Below are 21,153 nucleotides of genomic sequence, written 5' to 3' on the forward strand. Positions count from 1 at the left end.
TGGAAAATCTCTCATAAGATCAGACAACACATGGGATTCACTTAAATCAGTTTGAAGTTGGGTGACTTTACTGATTAGCTTCATATTTAAGAGAGTATGAGCATTAATGAACTTTCCAGTCTTAGTGTCAAGTAGCTGATCTGTGTAACCTTGAGATCTACTGAGACTGTCCAAGACACCTCCTTGATAGAATATCTCCGATAAGAGTCTTCCATAAGGAACCCAGGGTTTATCCAGTAGCTGACTCTGTTTCAGACACTCTATGAGGTACTTGAACATATATTTGGGCACGTTAACTTTTTCCTTTTTGATGAAGTGCTGGAGAAGGACCTTCTGAGCTAAATTTGGTTTCACACTGTCACCACATGGAAACAGGTTCTCATTCTGAATCTTCAGAAGCATCTTAGTTTCCATGCTTAGTTCAACATATTTCTTCTCCTTCTCAGAATTGTATATTACCAAATTAGCTTGCTTTTTCCAAATGCGTTTTTCAGCAGCATCTGAAAGATCAATTCCAGAATAGTATCCAGACGCTTCAACCTTAAGAACAGCTTCTATCTGCCATTGAGTAATTCTTACTGGAATACCGCAGATACTTGATCTGATTTCGTCTTCAACAAACGGCGCAAGACCCATTTCTTCTCTTGTCTTCCCTTCTAATTCAGGATACATTAACACCATCTGACTTTCCTCAGCTAGGGATGCCGCTCTGTTGTAAAATTTTGCTCTTACCCAGAAGTGTCTAACCAGAGCTTCATATGTTGGTCCATTCAACATTTTGAAGTAATGCATGAGTCCTTGCTTTTCATAGTAGCTTCTGATCCAACACTTATGAAAGGCCAGAGAATCAAAATCCACTGGATTCTCTATCTGAACTTGTAAATCCCATTCTTCCAATTTCATGCTTCTTCCTCTGTAGTCATATTCAGGGACCATTCGTGAAGTAGATACTGAACCTTCTCGTTGCGAACTTGATGATGCCATTTTGATGATGATTGAAGAAGATTTAGAGAATATAGGGTTCTAAGGCTTTTGCGCTTACTTCGCAAGAGGTTTGAGAGCAAAATGTGTTTATTGTGAGTGAGTAGTGTGTGAATTGAAAAAGTGTTTAAGAGTAAAAACGTTTGCAATTCAAAAGAGACAAACAAACATAACATTAATGACAAATTGGGGGCGTGTGAAAAGTACTTTCAAAGCTATTAAATCATCATTGCCCTTTTTGTTATACACCAACACATACAGGCCACGTAAGAAGTTCACAGAGTAACTACCAAGTTAGTGGGCCAGAAGTTACTTTTAAAAAGTAACTCCCAACGTTTCCACTAATTCAACTATTTGAAAGCAATAAATCCAGCTTCTGGACTTCAGATGCTGACGTCATCAATATCAGAAGCGAGTTTTCCTCAGAACCTCAATAAAGAGCTTCTGATGGACTACTGCTTCTGAACTAACTTCAGAACCTAAAATCCTATTCAGGAGCAAGCAAACTTTAATCAGACACGTAGTGCATGTTCAAATTTTTCTTTATAAAATCAAATCTTTCAACAGTTAAAGGCTTAGTAAATATATCAGCCCATTGATTTTCAGTATCAATGAATTGTATATCTAAAATTCCTTTTTGAACATAATCTCTGATAAAATGGTGTTTGATTTCAATGTGCTTAGCTCTTGAATGCAAAATTGGATTTTTAGACAAACAAATAGCAGCAGTATTATCACAATAAATGGGAATACTGTTAGCAATTATCTGATAGTCTTCCAACTGATGTTTCATCCAAAGTAGTTGTGTACAACAACTTGCAGCTGAAATGTATTCTGCTTCTGCTGTAGACATAGCAATAGTTGTTTGTCTTTTGCTAGCCCAGGATATAAGATTATCACCCAGAAATTGACAATTGCCACTGGTTGACTTTCTTTCAATCCTATCACCAGCATAATCAGCATCACAGAATCCAATTAGCTTATAATCTAAGGATTTCCTATAAAGGAGTCCAAGATCAGTTGTTCCTTTCAAATACCTGAAGATTCTCTTGACAGCAGTCATATGAGATTCTCTAGGATCTGATTGGAATCTTGCACACAAGCATACACTGAATAAAATATCTGGCCTAGATGCAGTAAGGTATAACAAAGAACCAATCATACCTCTATACAACTTCTGATCTACTTTAACTCATTCATCTTCTTTGCTTAAGGTGCACGTAGGGTGCATTGGAGTGTTCATCACTTTATAATCTTCAAGTTTGAACTTCTTCAGAAGCTCCTTTATGTACTTTGATTGATGAACATAGACTCCATCTTTGCATTGATTGATTTGAATGCCAAGGAAGAACTTCAACTCTCCCATCATGCTCATTTCAAATTCATCCTGCATTAACTCAGAAAATTCCTTGCAAAGAGATGCATTAGTAGAACCAAATATTATATCATCAACATATATTTGCACAACAAGAATATCTTTCCCAAGGGTCCTTCTGAAGAGTGTAGTATCAACCTGTCCTCTTTTAAAATCATTCTTGATTAAGAAATTACTTAGTCTATCATACCAAGCTCTGGGAGCTTGTTTCAAGCCATATAGTGATTTCTTCAGTTTAAAAACATGGTCAGGATATTTAATATCCTCAAATCTAGGAGGTTGCTTGACATACACTACTTCTTCTATGACACCATTTAGAAATGCACTCTTGACATCCATTTGATATAATATTATGCCATGATTAACTGCATAGGAAAGAAGTAACCTGATTGCTTCCAATCTTGCAACTGGAGCAAACGTTTCAGTGTAATCAATGCCTTCTTGTTGACTATACCCTTGTGCAACAAGCCTGGCTTTGTTTCTTGTTACTTCACCTTGCTCATTCAGCTTGTTTCTGAATACCCATTTTGTTCCAATAATGTTCTTGTGTTGAGGTTTGGGTACCAGATCCCACACATCATTTCTTTGAAATTGATTCAACTCTTCTTGCATAACTAGGATCCATCCATCATCTGAAAGTGCTTCATCAACTGTTGTAGGTTCAATCATTGAGATTAGTCCAATCATTGACTCTACTTGTCTGAAATGTGATCTTGTTCTTCTTGGACTATCTTTGTTTCCAATGATTAGCTCCTCAGGATGTGAAGACTTGTGTTTGAATGTGTTTCTGGGAGGATCTTCTTGATGTGAGCCATCTTGTGCTTCATCAGAAGCAGCTTCATCCTGCGCTTCTGATGTGGGTTCAGCTTCTGGACTATCTTCAGATTCAGCTATCTGATCAGGTTCTGGAGTAACTTCAGGAACCTGTATCTCTACAAAACTTTCATCTTGCTTTGAAGTTTTATCTTCAAGCTCCTTGTCATCAAATTTAACGTGCATAGATTCTTCAACACAGAGTGTTTCTGAATTATACACTCTGTATGCCTTTGACCTTTCAGAGTAACCTAAGAAGATTCCTCTTTGGGCCTTGGCATCAAATTTCTTTAGGTAGAGCTTGTTGTTCAGAATGTAACATGTACATCCAAATTGATGAAATAAGAGATATTGGGTTTTCTTCCTTTAAAGAGTTCATATGCTGTTTTCTCCAAAATAGGTCTGATATAGATCCTGTTTTGAACATAGCATGCCGTATTCACTGCTTCTGCCCAAAAATGTTTTGGTAAATTGTTTTCATGAATCATGGTTCTGGCCATTTCTTGTAAAGTTCTATTCTTTCTCTCTACAACCCCATTTTGTTGTGGTGTTCTTGGAGAAGAGAATTCATGGAAAATTCCATGTTTTTCACAAAAAGCTTCAAATGGCTCATTTTCAAATTCTCCACCATGATCACTTCTGACTTTCAAAATTTTTGATTCTTTTTCAGATTGAATTTGAGTGCAGAAGCTACTGAATACATCACACGCAACATCTTTACTCTTTATGAATTTTACCCAAGTCCATCTGCTGTAATCATCAACAATGACTAATCCATATTTACTTCCATATAAGGATGCAGTACTCACTGGTCCAAATAAATCAATATGGAGTAATTCTAAAGGTCTTGAGGTTGAAACAATGTCTTTGGTTTTAAAAGATGATTTCACAATTTTCCCTCTCTGACATGCACCACAGAGTGCATCTGAATGATAGTCAATGTCTGGTAGCCCTTTCACAAGTTGTAACTTACTAAGCTTAGAGATTAACCTCCAGTTAGCATGTCCCAACCTTCTGTGCCACATCCATTTCTTATCATTCACTGATAGTAGGCAAATCACCTTCTGATCAGCCAGTTCAGAAAAATTGATTTTATAGACATTGTCAACTCTCTTTCCTCTGAACACAATGGATTTGTCTTCCTTATTGATTACTGTACAGTTGGGTTTTTCAAAAAGCACATCATAACCATTATCACAAAATTGACTAATGCTCAAAAGGTTATGTTCAAGACCATCTACCAACCATACATTATTAATTGAGGTTGAGGAATTACCAATAGTTCCTGTACCTATGATCTTGCCTGACTGGTTGCCTCCAAATTTCACATTTCCTCCCTCTTTCATTGTTAGGCTGAGGAACATGGACTTGTCTCCTGTCATGTGTTTTAGATGATCTTCATATGTTTTACACATGAAGTCAAAGCCCCTAAGTCCTTGTTCAGAAGCTTTCAGATCCAATAGAGTTGATTTTTGCTGTTGTACCAACTCAGCATATTTTTCTTTTAAATCCCTCAACTCATTGGTTCTTACTTCAAAATGTGTAAGAAGTTCTTTAAGTGACTCAACAAGTTCATCTCTGGGAATTTTGGAATATACCTCAATTTCATCTTCTGAGTCTGAATCTGATTCAGCTTCTGAAGTTGCTGTTGCTACCAACCCAACAGCTACCTTTGCATCTTCATCAGCTTCCTCTTTATCAGATCCAGATTCACTACCCAAATCATCCCAGGTTGCCATTAAACTCTGCTTAATCTGCTTCTTGAATTTGCTTGGTTTGAATGTAGACCTCTTTGACTTGTCCTTTGACTTTTCTCTTTGAAGATCAGGGCATTCAGCAATGAAGTGTCCCGGCTTCTTGCAGTTGAAGCATCCCTTCTGATCTTCATTCTTTGAGCTTCTGGAGTTACCCCTTCTGGAAAGAAACTTTCTGTTCTTCTTGGCCAGATATTGAAGTCTGTTTGAGAGCATGGCCATTTCAGCAGCATCTGGTTCAGAATCTGAACTTGACTGTTCTTCCTCTTCAGATTCAACCACTTTGAGAGCTTTTGATGACTTGCCTTTGGATGAAAGAGCTATTGATTTACTCTTCTTAGTAGACTCATGTTCATTAAGACTTAACTCATGAACTTTGAGAGAACTAACAAGATCTTCGACACTTAAAGTGTTTAAATCTTTAGCTTCCTCAATGACAGTCACCTTTGGTCTCCATCTGGCAGGTAAGCTTCTGAGTATCTTGCTTACATGATCAGAAGCAACATAGCTTTTCTTTAGAATCTGTAGCCCAGAAACTAAGGTTTGAAACCTTGAGTACATCTCCTCAATAGTTTCATCATCCTTCATCTTGAATAACTCGTACTGATGTACAAGCAGGAGAGCCTTTGCTTCTTTGACCTTCTTGCTCCCTTCATAATTTGAACAGAGAGAAGCAAACATAGCTTTAGCAGTGGATTTGTCACTCATCTTCATGTATTCTGCTTTGGGTATGGCAGTGACAAGGGCTCCTCTGATAATATGATGCTTCTTGTAGAGTTTCCTCAGTTCTGGAGTATGTTTCTTTCTATCCACAGCAGCTCCTTCTTCATCAAGGACTAAATCACCAACACCATCTTCCAGAATATCCCATAATTCTTCATCTAGGCTCATGATGTAACTGTAAAAGTTGGTCTTCCACCAAGAGAACTCTTCAGCATCTCCATTGAACTTTGGAACTTTTCCAACACTGGATTTCTTACTATCACTATAATCATGTGAGACATGTTTATAGCTAGTATCACCAGAACCAGCAGGAGGAGGAGTAGACATGTTTTTCTCAGATCTTTGACTGTTGCACGGTTAAGTGTTACACAACAGACCAAGGCTCTAGATACCAATTGAAGGTGAGAAAAACACAAGAAGGGGGGTTGAATTGTGTTTTGAAAAATTCTTCGTTTCTCCTAAAAACTGAACACACTGATCAGAAGCTAAGTGAGACAGCTTCTGAAGTGATGGTCAGAATCTAAATGCAGCGGAATAAAACAGAGAGAGGGAAGAAGAACGACACAAAGCAATTATACTGGTTCCTTCCACAATCCGGAAGTAGTCCAGTCCCCCTTGCACTTCCAAGGAGATTTCACTAAGAGTAATATCTGATTACAATTGCTCAAGCACACAAGCAAGAGACTTCCTTTGCTCAAGCACACAAGCTAGAGACTTCCTTTGCTCAAGAACACAATCAAGAGACTTCCTGCTTAAGCACAACTGCAAGAGACTTCCTAACTAAACAAATTTACACAGAAAATTGTTTAAGGTTGAACACTTGATATACAATCAGAGGTGTTCACAATATAAATCAGATACAGACTCAATGGACTTAAGAATTTCTAAGATATGACTTTGAGACACAGAAAATCTAAGTGAATGCAGAACAATTTCAGCAGAGGTTTGGCACTTGTAAAAATGTTGTGAGTCTTTCGTTCAGCGTTCTTGCATTACCAAATCTCTAGGTCTTTACTCCTTTATATAGAGGTGTGAAAGAGACGTTGTGAAATTGCCAGCACACCAAAGAGTCGTTGTTGAAGCTTGATCTTTCACCAATGATCTTTTGCCTGATTTGGTTGTTGTCCTATGAAGAACCAATTTGAAATCCATTCCTTATCCAAAGGAACATATATGCAGGCGAGACCGTATTCTGGAGCTGTTTTCTTGTCTTGTAGCGTGGACACAAAACAGAGTAGTGGAGAACGTGGTTGTACAATTCGTACAAAGTACAATGTCAACGCTTTCGTCCAAATTGCAAGCACATGCCTTCAAACACCTTTGAAATGACCGTTGCAATGTTCCACTAATTTTCTGCTGTGTTTTCGAATCCAATAGACAGCTTTTGCAATGTAGATTCTTCAATCTTTGAATCTTCTGCAAATCCAGTTGATCTTCAGCTTCTGGTGAAATGACTTCTGATGAGGCAGCTTCTGATGATGCAGCTTCTGATGAAGCAACTTCTGCAGCTTCTGATGGTGCAGCTTCTTCTGCTTCTGATGATGCAGCTTCTGATAATGTGGCTTCTGGACTTCTTGTCTTCAGGAGCACTATTCTTCAGGAGCTCATTTTACTCTCTTCAGGAGCAGCTTGACTTCAGGAGCGCTTTCCACTTTCAGGAGCGTATTGCCTTCAGAATCGTGTAAGCTTCATTTCCATTTGCTCTTTATTTGCTCATTCAGAACCAATTAATGATGTAACTTTAACTATGGTCCTGTACACTTGAACAAATATTAGCTAGTCCAATTTACAATTTTTAATACCTTGTTATCATCAAAACTCTTTGAGGTTCATTGTTAAACACATTTTGTTCCAACATTGACATTTGGGGTCCCCTTTCAGTCCCTTCTATGCATGGACACAAATATTTTCTTACAATTGTTGATGACCACAGTAGATTCTTGTGGATTATTTTACTCAAAACAAAATCCGAAGTTTCCCATCATGTCAAATCCTTCATTAAAATGGTTCAAACCCAATTTCATGTCACCCCCAAATGCATCAGATCTGATAATGGCCCAGAATTCCTCATTCCAACCTTTTATGAATCTCTTGGCATTTTACACCAAAAATCTTGTGTTGAAACCCCCCAACAAAATGGTAGAGTTGAAAGAAAACATCAGCATATTTTGAATGTTGGGAGGGCCCTTTTGTATCAATCTAAACTTCCTGCATCTTATTGGTCATATGCTCTTTTGCATGCAGTTTTCCTCATAAATAGAATACCTACTCCTTTACTTCAGGGTCAGTCTCCATACTATATTCTTCATCATAAACTCCCTGACATTGATACTTTCAAAGTGTTTGGTTGTCTTTGTCATGCTTCTTCTCTTCAATCTCATAGAACCAAACTTCAACCTAGAGCAAGCAAAACTGTTTTCTTGGGCTATAAGTCAGGCTACAAAGGCTTCATTCTTCTGGACATTCATTCCAGAGAAATATTTGTTTCTAGGCATGTTGTTTTTCATGAATATTTTTTGCCTTATCCAAGTAATAGTGAGTCTGTCACTTCTCAATGGGAGTATTTTTCACCTATTCAACCTGTTGTTTCTGAGTCAGTTGATACTCCCCCACATATACCTATCATTGATGATGAGGACTACTCATCATCACCTTCACACATACAATCACCTGACATTACAAACTCACCTCCTCCTTCACTGTCCATCATTCTCCTGATATTCCTGATATTCATGATATTCCTTCTTCACCAAGAAAGTCCACTAGAAATAAAATTGCACCTGCTTATCTACAAGATTATGTTTGTCACCATTCACACACTGCTTCCTACCCTATTTCCAATTATGTTTCTCATAATAATTTGTCTAACACTCATTCTCATTTTGTCATGTCTTTACACTCCCAAAATGAACCCAAAACCTATGCTGAGGCAAGCAAATTTGACTGTTGGAATAAAGCTATGCAAGTTGAATTGTCAGCTATTGAGGCAACATGTACTTGGAAGATTGTTGATCTACCATATCACATCAAGCCTATAGGCTGCAGATGGATATATATAAAATCAAGTACAATGCTGATGGTTCAGTGGAGAGATACAAAGCCAGATTGGTTGCCAAAGGTTACACTCAAATTGAGGGCCTTGATTATTTTGACACATACTCTCCTGTTGCCAAGATGACTACTATCAGACTTGTAATTGCATTAGCATCTATACATAATTGGCACCTTCACCAATTAGATGTTAACAATGCTTTCCTTCATGGTGAATTGCAAGAGGATGTTTATATGATGCTCCCTCCTGGTGTCACTTCCACAAAATCAAATCAGGTCTGCAAATTGCTTAAATCATTGTATGGTTTAAAGCAGGCCAGTAGAAAATGGTATGAGAAGTTAAATTCCATCCTCAGAGAGCAAAATTTCACTTAGGCTTCTACAGATCATTCCATGTTCATCAAACATACTGATTCATCTTTTACCATCCTTCTGGTTTATGTGGATGACATTATCTTGGCAGGCAATTCATTATCTGAGTTCCAACACATCAAATCCATTCTGCATTCTTCTTTCAAGATCAAAGATTTGGGACAATTTAAGTATTTTCTTGGTCTTGAAGTAACTAACTCTAAGCAAGGCATCTCTTTATGTCAAAGAAAATATTGCTTAGATTTATTATCTGATTCAGCACCATCAACTCCAAACCTGTTTCTACGCCTTCATATGCCTCTCTTAAACTCCATAATGATGCATCTCCATTGTATGAAGACATTCCCTCTCATAGAAGATTGATTGACATGCTTCTTTACCTCAATTCTACCAGACCAGATATCACTTTCATCACACAACAGTTGAGCCAGTTTCTTTCTAAACCAACTCAGACACATCATACTGCTTCTTTAAGAGTGCTCAAATATCTCAAAGGTTGTCCAGGTAAAGGTTTATTTTTCCCCAGAAACTCCTATCTTCATTTACAAGGATTTTTTGATGCAGACTGGGCTGGCTGTGTGGATAGCAGGCGCTCTATTTCTGGTCAGTACTTCTTCATAGGCAACTCTCTGATTTCATGGAGGACAAAGAAACAAACCACTGTTTCTAGATCTTCCTCTGAAGCTAAGTATAGAGCTTTAGCTTCAGTGGATTCTATACTTGCTCAAAGATCTCAACATTCAAAGTTCCAAGCTTCCAGTTTTGTTTTGTGACAATCAGAGTGCCCTTCATATAGCTGCCAATCCAGTTTTTCATGAACGTACAAAGCATTTGGAGATTGATTGTCATCTTGTTAGGGAAAAACTCCAAGCTGGCATCATGAAACTCTAACTTGCGGGGGCTATTACATGACATTACAAATATAGATTACTTGAGCTCCAAGTAATAGGCTTTAGTGTTTTTACTTACACAATAAGCTACTGCAGGTCCATAGTATGTTATGGTACTCATGCATTTAGCTATATATAGCCTTGTAACCATTGATCAATCATAATAATAGAATCATATTTTCAGTTTCATAATATCATGATCCAATATGAAAGAATATTCATTCATATAGGGAAAAAAATATATTTAATAAAACCAATCCCATGTAGTTTTGCCAATGACATTCTCAAAAAAAAAAAAATGCTTCTTATTATGAAAACATTTTGATTGCTTTTTACCATGAAAACTTTGCTTTTTAATAATAGTGAATTTGACTTGTTGGTATGTACAGAGAGCAATGTATAGATGGATATTGGAACCAGCAGAACGTGAAGCTTTGTTGGCAAATATAGCACTAAGAAATGCAAACATAAACTATCATGTGATTGTGGAAATTTCATGTGTCTCTTCACCTGATGAACTTTTCAATTTGAGACGTGCTTATCACAATCGATATAAACGTTCCTTGGAGGAAGACGTGGCTACCAATACCAATGGCCATCTTCGTCAGGCAAGTCATAATATATACTCCCTCTGATCTTATTTATAAAAGACGTTTTCTTCAACAAAAACTGATGTATCTAGTTCAAATATTGGTATAGATATATCAATTTTTGTCGACCCAAATGTCTTTTATAAAACCGATTTTATTCATAAGAGATATTTGTGTTCATAAAAGGTGTTGTGATTATTTTTGGAGCAGCTTTTGGTGGGGTTGGTGAGTTCATTTAGGTATGGTGGGAGTGAGGTCAATGCAAGTTTGGCACAATGTGAAGCTGATATGCTTCATGAGGCTATTAAAAACAAGAATCACAATCATGAAGAAGTAATCAGAATTCTTACAACAAGGAGCAAAACACAACTTGTAGCAACTTTCAATTGCTATAGGCATGACCATGGCATTGCTATCACTAAGGTACACCAATATCCTTAAATGTTTTTATAATAATGTAAATATATAGTTTCAGTTGAAAAGATAGAACTAACTGGATTCATATAGTTAATGAATTTAACGATAAATAGTTCAAGAGAGATAGTATAGAGAAGAGAGAAAGATAAGAGAAGTTAGAGATTTCTCTTATTTGGCAAGAAGGGTAATTGCAAAGAGAGAAGAGTAAAAGATGGGTCCCATACCTTTCTGTTTTCTCTTCAAAAGGGAGAAGAAAGACGGAACAACACAAAAAAGTCTAACATGCCATTGGTTTTTTTGAATAATTATAAATTATAATATTGTCTTATCAACATTATTTTTGTCATTGATACCAAAGTTGATAATCTTATTGAAAAGTCTAATAATCTTATTTTTCCCTCCCATATGCATGTTTTACCATATGGGGGGAACAAATTGCTTGCTTTTTTAATTGTCTCAATATTCCTTCCCAATTCCCACAATCCCACGTGTTTGTCTTTTACCATGTCGGTGTTTTTACCCTTTTCGTACTTTCATAGAATTTTACCTAACTTGGACAAACCTAAACCCACGAATGTTGGTGTTTTGAACAAAACTGACAAAACTAAAGGTATGCGTTTTGTCCCACAATGGTACTTAACCATATTTGGCAAATTATAAAACCCTCCCGTTTTCCTAGATTTAGCAACAACCTTTTATATGGAATACAATCTTTTTATTTTACAATAATTAATTTTGAATTTTAAAAAACATTTATCTATAATTAAATTTCGTAAAAATAATGAAATGGTTTTCAAAAAATAATATTTCAAAAAATAATGAAAACATTTATATAAAATAATGAAAAACATTTGTCTTAACACCAAAGAACACGACTCTTGGCGGTATCAATTTGTGAAAAGGTTTTCAAAAAATAATATTTCAAATTTTGAAATCAACATGTCGCTTCATTTTGATTAGGTTGCAATCATCAAAGCCATTTGCTAAAAAGTAATTAATAAATAGTAACACAGTTTCATTGCAAGTCACTATCAATTCTCTCATATACATATACACATATACATAACCTATGAGCGGCGAAGTAAGCCAAGGGGATAATTTCTCATTCTCCAACAAAATTGACATAATTGTTGGAGATGGAGAGATTATCCCCTTGGCTTACTTCACCGCTCATGGTTATGTATATGTGTATACGTATACGAGAGAATTGATAGTGACTTGCAATGAAACTGTGTTACTATTTATAACTTTTTAGCAAATGGCTTTGATGGTTGCAACCTAATCAAAATGAAGCGACATGTTGATTCAAAATTTGAAATATTATTTTTTGAAAACCTTTTCATAAACTGATACCACCAAGAGTGGTGTTCTTTGGTGTTAGGATAAATGTTTTTCATTATTTAATATAAATGTTTTCATTATTTTTTGAAATATTGTTTTTTGAAAATCTTTTCATAAACTGATATCACCTTTTCATAAACCTTTTCATTATTTTTACAAAATTTAATTATAGAGAAATGTTTTTTAAAATTCAAAATTAATTATTGTAAAAAAAATGATTGTATTCCATATAAAAGGTTGTTGCTAAATCTGAGAAAAAATGGAGGGTTTTATAATTTGCCAAATATATGGTTAAAGAACCATTGTGGCACAAAAGGCATAACATTGTAACCAAAAAAAACAAAAGGCATAACATTAGTTTTGTTAGTTTTGTTCAAAACACCAACATTCGTGGGTTTAGATTGTCCAAATTAGACAAAATTCTATGAAAGTACAAAAAAGGCATGTAAGGATCCGAATTTTTGAGACATTAACTTGTGTAGTTCTTGGCGGAAAAAGGTGAACGTTTTTGTTTTTCTAAAATAATAACAATAACATAAAACTCCATGACTTCAAAATAAAAATAAATGGGATTCTCTTTGAATTTTCAAAATAGTAAATTAGAATTGTTTTACTTCAAAATACAAAATTCCTAAGAACATAGTCATTGGCCTTTCACTACCAAAAACACACCCTAGCTAGTCTTAACTTTGAACGCATGTCAGACTATAATTCAGGCATGAAAACAACAAGTTATACTCACAACCAAGCAATCCAAAAGCAAGTTCACATAGTATGTAAGCATGGTACAATACATAAACATGACAAAAACATCATCATTTTAACAAGTAATACATATGTAAAATAAAAAAAAATGGAGCGACCTTTCCCTTACCTTGACAATAGCAGCATTTAAATTTCAATCAACGGTCCTTGCTCCATTACCTTTATACCTTCACAAGTAAGTGTTTATATTCTAATTCCTCTTCTAATTCTTCCTCGACACTTAGGTTTGGTTAAGATATGATTTACAACTAAATCCAATATAACCATTTAGTTAAATTTATTTTCTTAGTCAAATAGACGTCACAAAACTAATTCCCAAAGTCAATTAAATAAAAATTGTTTTAAATATAAATAAATCTTTCTAAACATAGACTAGTGTAAAAGAAAAATAATGAGTTTCAAACCTCTATATTTTCTTAGAAATTCTCAGACTGCACGTTCAAGTGTACTCTCATTCTCAATTACTAGATGCTCGACCCGTGCAACACACGGGTCTTATGTTTTAATATATGTTAAATAAATAAACATTTCGTTAAAAACATACAAACACTAAAAACAATAAATTAACTACTTATATTGTCATACCAAGACATCTGTTTAAATTGCACAATTGGAGTATATGATTACATGATTTTGTTGAATCATCTGTTTAAAAACTCTTCATTTGCTACTAATATTCATGGTGTTAACATATTTGTCTATGTTGGAAAATGTTTCTGGATCAAATGCTACTACAAAAATAAATTACAAAAGATTAACTCATATAAAATCATAATGAATATCAACTGAGATCGAATTAAAATTACACGTTGGAAGTAAGCAAGATGTGTAAAGATATCATACCTTTCAAATAGTGTTTCAACACATTGCATTGTGCGTTTAAGGTAAATGAAACTTCAAGCCTTCAAGGTAACCCGATTAATTAGTGACTGTTTTATAAAGAAACATATAAGCATTAGTCTAATATCATAATTGCCTAAGAATGAATGCAGTATAATGAAAGGAAATTGTTGCATATACTATTGACTATCAATGGTGGAAACATATTAGATTATAACTGCAAATCAAATAGAATGACAACTATTTAGAAGCGGAAATATTGATTCCAACTACTCACAAAAGTACTCACCTATTTTGCCATTTAGAGCTTTTTTTCTTTCTTTGGCAAAAGAATTTAGATCCTTTGTACCTAAAAAAAAAAAAAAAAGAATTTAGATTCTTGATGATGTTTATTATTATTATTATTTTAGAAACTGAAGCATTAATTCATGCACTAAGTAGCAATTGTTAAATTGGAGGGCTAATTCACGTTGATGTTTATTACCGCTAAAGAGTAGAATTGATTCATCCAATTAGAATATAAAGTGGTTCTAAGGAATATAAAAAGGTTCATTAACCTGAAAATCTATTTCATAACATCATATGTACTAAAGACTATATTATGGCACTAAAGACATGACAGCAAAAACTAATTATGAGATATGCTAGATTAGAGTGAGAGGGCAAAATTGGAATAGGGTGACAAAAAATAACAAAATAGTCATTTTAAGCAATTAGGGTTGAGAATTTAAAGCTGAAATGGTGTCAATACACAATGCATCAATAACCATCAAGACAACATTTTTCAATGCATGCCAGTCAACTTATCAAAACTACAACTGCATTGGTGGTGTCAATATTTAGGATTCCTTTTTTACCTTTTCTTTTCTTCAAGACTAAAACAAAACCACATGTTTATGTTTCACATAGCCATAGAGAGTACATGAAACATAACATAAGATGAATGAAATTTTACCTTTAATATAGCTCTTTCAGCTTCCATATTCCTCGTCAAATTACTGATCGAAAAAAAAAGTAAAATATAAAATTTAAAATAAGTTAGAACTGAAGGAAACGAATAAGAAAATTTGCAATATTAGTGCTCTTGCATCAACTTCTTATGTGAGAGTGAGATCAATTGAGAGAGAGAGAAAGGGAGAAGGCTGAATTTCTAAATGAGGGTGTCTTTCTCAGCATCTTTATGCAGTCAAGTCTATAATAAAAAGTAACAAAGAAGAAATGAGAAAATGGCCAAATATAATTGAAGATTAAAAAATTAAAACACATTGTTATAGCATCACAGAAAATTGAGCTATCTTTAAATTTCTTCTTGGAGTTTTTTGCTGCAACATAAAATACATACAAAGAAGATAGTAAATTGTTATGGAAAGCAAAATTGATGGAAAATTAAAACGTAAGAAGAAATGAGAGGGATATAATAAGTATAATGGATTGTTACTAATTGAGGGAAAATAAAAGGGTTAATGGTGGCTAGTAACTAACTGATGGAATTGAAATTTTATAGTTCAAACAAACAAAGAAACCAATAAATGAAATGGAATAGGAAGAATTAGCAACATATCTATTAATTCATTAAGGGAATAGTTGTTGTTTATTTTCTAAATAAATTATGAATGGAATAAGATAATACCACAATTAGGGCCCCACCACTATGTGATTAAGGAGGAAAAATTAGGGTAAAAAGTAGGGTTTAGGTTAGGAGACTTAGTAGGATTTCGATATATATATATATATATATATATATATATATATATATATATATATATATATATTACTATTTTCAATTCTCTTAAGTTTTTCTTTAAAAAATATAAAAATACAATTCTCTTGAGTTTTAGCAAATCCGATTTATGCCTGCTTCCAAATATATCATTTTTTTTTAACAAATCAAAATGGAATATATTGCCTAAAAGAAGAGTGATTCACCCCGCACAAGATGTCCTAAAGCATGAATCACCCAAAGTCTGTTACAATGGCTCTGTTTGGTAAAAAGAAGCTATAAGCTAGGTGATAGCTGATAAGCTAGCTGATAGCTGAAAAGCTAGCTGATAGCTGATGACTGATAGCTGATAGCTTATAGCTGAAAAGCTTACTTATTAAAAATATTGTGTTTGGTAAAATTTACTGTTGAAGTGGCTGATAAGTATAAAATGACATAAAAGTACATGTATGTTTGCTCTTCGTATAAATTATGTTTATAAAAAAAAAAAAATTCCTTACAATGCTATATGTGATATATGAATTTAAATTATATATTTGTTTAATTAACTTCATTATCGTATTTTTTTAGGAGATAATCGTATCTTTTTAGTTTACAATTTTTTATGGAAAATTATATATTTTTCTTTAAACTAGCACTAATAAATATGATATATGTGTGCAATATTAGTATGATATATGTGTGCAATATTAGTATGATATATGTGTGCAATATAAAGAACAACATACTTTATACTCTCAATTTGTAAAAAAAAAAATTAAAAAAAAAACGGTAAAAGAAAAGATATAAGAAGAGGCATTGGCAAAACGTGGGCGGTTTTTTCTTGCTAGTGGGTAGGTTTTTTCTTTTATAAAAAATAATAAAATAAAATTAAAGGTTAAAAATGGTAAAATGTATAAAAAGCTATAAGCTACAAGCTAAAAAGCTACTTGAAATAGCTTCTCAAGAAAAGCTATAAGCTCGTGAAAAAAGCTTGTTGCCAAACACATCATGTTTTCATCCAACAAGCTTATAAACTGGTCCAACAAGCTATAAGCTAGCTTTTTTGCGTTACCAAACACAGCCAATAACTAGACACCTTACACAAATGCCTTTACCAGGAAAAAAATGAAAAATTACACGACACCAATACAAAGAAGTGGGTGTCTCCACCAATCATGAAAACCAAATGCAATTGGTACAAAATTCGACGATAGCCATAAAAAGGAATTCAGCTTCACCTTTTCAACAATATTGTGAGGATCAATTACCGCATTTTGGAAGATACAGTTATTTCTCTCCTCCCAAATAGATCATTATCTTGAACAATAATAGCTTCGACCAATTAATAGTTCATAAAAAGAATTAACTTCAGCCTCTAAAACTTTCAAGATTCACACAGTTTGTCTCTAGCATTCTATTATCATCCAATCATTTTATACATAATCTTCAGACCAAAAATTTGTTTTCTAATCATTTCAACCCTTAAATCATTCCTAAACATTTTATATACATTTATATACTACAAAAAATTGCTTACGTCCATATTGTTTAAGGAATCTATCTACATATTTAGGAAGAATTTTCAATTGAAATTTGACTTAAGAACATAAACTTACAGCTTTCTAACAAGAGGTTAATAATGAGAAAGAATGGCTAGAAAATAGTCTTACCGATGAAGTCTAATTGCTAGTCCTTAAGGTTGATCCTTTGTCCTCTTTTCTACCTCTTCCAAGACACTCTCTAATGTTTCCTTCCTCCCTCAGTTTCTCTATTTTCTAAGTGTAGAATTAATAAAGTGATGAATGAATAAAATGAGGAAGATAACCGGTTGTTATTAGTAGTGAAATACTCTTACCACTAACTCCCTAAACAAGTGGCACTATTCTTAAGGAGTGGGAAGTGAAACTGACCATATAACTAGGAAGGAGTTGCATTGCATTGAAAAAGAAACAAAAAGAATGAAAGCCAAAGCCTAGTCATGCTATGATACTCTAACTACTAGTACATGTGGTAATTGAATCAAGACCAAGTCATTTCCGTTTACCATGATAATAGGCATAAAATAAAATTTAAAGGGTACACAATCAAAAAATATTTAACTATAAAGAAACAATATATTTAGTCAAACATTTATTTGCCACATAAATTTTGTCGTCCACTCCTTACCTTAACACATTTTTTTTTAAGGATACCTTAACACAATTTGTCATGCTAGTTAATTAATTAATTCATTAGTCATAGTCATAATAGCAAAATAATGCAACCATTTAATAATTAGTAGAAATGATTTGCCTAGTCCCGTGATAGCTCAGTTGGTAGGACAATGCATTATTATATTCAGGGGCCGGGGTTCGAACCCCGGACACCCAGCTATTCATCTTATAAGGTGAATTCTAGCTACTAATAAGCTACCTGATAAAAAAAACGATTTGCCTATATAATTCAAAAAAACATAAGATAAAACAATCAAAAAAACATAAGATAAAACAATCACTTAATAAATCATAAACACAATATTGTAATAATCAAATTATAATAAAATAAATCGGAATTAAGATAGATAAAATATCCATATATTATAGGGAAAAAACACCAACATGGTGTAATAATCAAATTATAATAAAATAAATCGGAATTAAGATAGATAAAATATCCATATATTATAGGGAAAAAACACCAACATGGTAAAAGACAAACACGTGGAATTGTGGGAATTGGTAAGGAATATTAAGACAATTAAAAAAGCAAGCAATCTGGTCCCCCATATGCCATTGTTTTTGAAAAAGTTAAAATTTATGTTAAAATCCGAATTGCTTGATCTTGATCCAACAACTATTGATACACCGAATGCGTGAAAATCTTGACAACCGGAAATTCGATTTCGGTCTTTAAACACCAAAGCAAATGATAAAAAAATCCATACAAACTTGCAAAAAGAAAAGAAAAACATGAGACATGAACTTGGTGAGATTTATTAAAGATTTGTGTTGCAATTTGCGAGTTGATAGTTATTAATTAGATTAGTGGTTATTAGTTGTTAGTAAATTATTAGTTATGTTAGTTTTAGGTTTTGAATTGTGGAACTCTCGGTTAGAATTTTTTAAGCGTCCATCAGCTTATCAATTGAGCTGTTTGTTTGGGACATTTATCTTTTTATACTTCCTCTGTTTTACAATAAGTGTCACTTTAACCAATAAAATTTGTTTCAAAATGAATGTCACTTTACATTTCTAATATAATTTTAATTTTTTTTATCCAACTTTACCCTAGACTTTTGACCCGTGCGACGCACGAGTCTTCTCGACTATAATAGAGACCAATAAATATTCTTTAACCGTAAGATCATGGGTCGTTCAATAAACGCAAATTAGATTATTAGATATACAATATTACAATTAAATGATAATAAAGAAAATTATAAAGAAAAAAGATAAAAAGAATACAAAATTAGTCAATTTTATTTATTACTTTTATAGTTAAACATCAAAAATTAATGCAGTTCATGGTTCCTAACAAATTATTTACGGTAGCCGAGTTTGAATGAAAATTAGGGTATTCTGTTTGTAAATGTATTAAATAAGTGTACAACAACTTGTCAAAAAAAATCTACAGAAACAATAGGTTAAGTTGTTGCAGACCTAATAAAATTAATAAATAATAAGGATAAGGATTAAGATATCTATTAAATTTTTGCTTAGAAAAATATTCACGATTATTAGAGAGAGAAATATTTAGGGCAGCCGAGTTTGTATGAAAATTAGGGTATTCTGTTTGTAAACGTATTAAATAAGTGTACAACAACTTGTAAAAAAAAAAAATCTATAGAAACAATAGATTAAGTTGTTGCAGACCTAATAAAATTAATAAATAATAAGGATAAAGATTAAGATATCTATTAAATTTTTGCTTTGAAAAATATTCACGGTTATTAGAGGGAGAAATGAAAAAAATTTTGCATTTTTTTAGATGTAATTTGTTAAGTTAAATAATTGCAAACCTAATTTGTAAATGAGCGGGAAAAAATTAGGTTAAGTTGCTGCAGACTTAACAAAATTAATAAATAAGGATAAATACTCCAACTTTTCTCTCATACAATTTTCAATGCAACTTTAAGTTTGTCTTTTTTTTATAAAGTAAGGGAAGTTTATTAAAAGTGTTATGTCCAATGATTATTTCATTATATTTTTTAATCTGTGTGCCAAAACCGCCTTAAACGACATTCATTGTGAAAACGGAGGGAGTATGAAACAAATATGTAGATTATAGTTGGATATACTATAATTTTAACGCTTTCTTTTTGTTTTTCCATATTTCTTCAGTTGAGGTAATATTATTTGATGTGTGTTGCACACTAAATGTGATTATCATTTTTATCTGAAATTGAAACATTTTTTTTTTTCCGAAAGTAATCTAGTGGCTAGAAAATTCACCGTTTAAGGTGAATAAATGTGGAATCCGAAGTTTCAACTCCTTCTACATATAACAATGTTTATACCAATTAAGTTATGCTCATTCATGTGAACCTGAAATCCAAACCATTAACCAAGTTGTGAGATTATAGTCTCTTATGTTAGACTCAACCCTTTGATAACAATATGTATATTTTAATTCATTTTTATTATTGGAAACTGAAAGTATACATTGCTAGTCATATTTTACCACTTGGTCACGTTGTAAGAGTATAATCTCTTCCGTCGACACTTTGATAATAATTTGTATTTTAATTATTTTTTACGGTTGATTGTTCAAATTAACCCTATAATATACACGGAATCTGAAAAATAATCCAAAATCATAAAAAACACATATTTCACCCATGTAATTTTAGATTCTTTCAATTTTTGATCGACGTGAAGTCCAAAAAAATGACAGAGGTTGAAATATGTCTTCCAATTAAGGATAAATAGTTCAAGAGAACTCAAATTCCAAGTCTGATTGAGATAATTTTTAGTGAGACTTTACTTTATCTCTTACCAAACTCCAAATTACTAAAAAGCCAGTTAAGATTAAAAAAAGAATTTCTTGCTTGTGTGTTATTTCTTTGCAGAAATTGTCCGATGAAGGATCTGATAGCTTTCACAAGGCAGTGAGAATAGCCATTAGCTGCATCAATGACCATAATAAGTACTATGAAAAGGTGAGATTAAGAAAGAAAAACAAACACATTCATTTTTTAAACTAAATTGATTAATCTTAAAAGGACTCATATAGTAAGAGATTAATAATTTTGATTACTTTTTTCAAATATAAATAATTTTTGGACTTAAATTTCAAAGGTGGTTGGTTGTTGTGTTGGTTATTATTATTATTTTTTTTACAAGATTGTGTTGTGTTGGTTCTTGACGTTGCTATTTTGGGGGTTGTGTGCGAGCAACGGATTGTAGGTGGTGGAAGTTGTTTTTTGTGGCAGATTGTGATGTTGGTTGAGGGTTTTTTTTTTATGTATGTTGGAAGAGGGTGTTGGGTACAAATTTTGTTTTCCTTTGTATGTTGCTACTTAACGACTCATAGTCTAGCATTTCTTGTGCTGGTTAGGACT

The 21,153-nt window shown here is 33.2% G+C and overlaps 1 protein-coding gene across 3 annotated transcripts in view; it reads left to right on the top strand.

The window, feature by feature from the left end:
- Window positions 1-21,153, top strand: part of LOC146935805 (annexin-like protein RJ4) — a 33,389-nt gene that overhangs the window by 11,659 nt on the left and 577 nt on the right. For 2 of the 3 annotated variants that reach the window (XM_085750893.1, XM_085750892.1), the window contains exons 3-5: window positions 10,349-10,567; window positions 10,760-10,972; window positions 20,662-20,751. In XM_085750893.1, the coding sequence (XP_085607019.1) occupies window positions 10,349-10,567; window positions 10,760-10,972; window positions 20,662-20,751 (522 nt within the window). The remainder of the gene's footprint in view (window positions 1-10,348; window positions 10,568-10,759; window positions 10,973-20,661; window positions 20,752-21,153) is intronic. The other variant, XM_085750894.1, reaches the window with a different exon arrangement.

This window comes from Medicago sativa, chromosome 3 (assembly GCF_051527215.1).
Source record: "Medicago sativa cultivar Bolivia chromosome 3, Bolivia_mono, whole genome shotgun sequence".
NCBI classification, from domain to species: domain Eukaryota; kingdom Viridiplantae; phylum Streptophyta; class Magnoliopsida; order Fabales; family Fabaceae; genus Medicago; species Medicago sativa.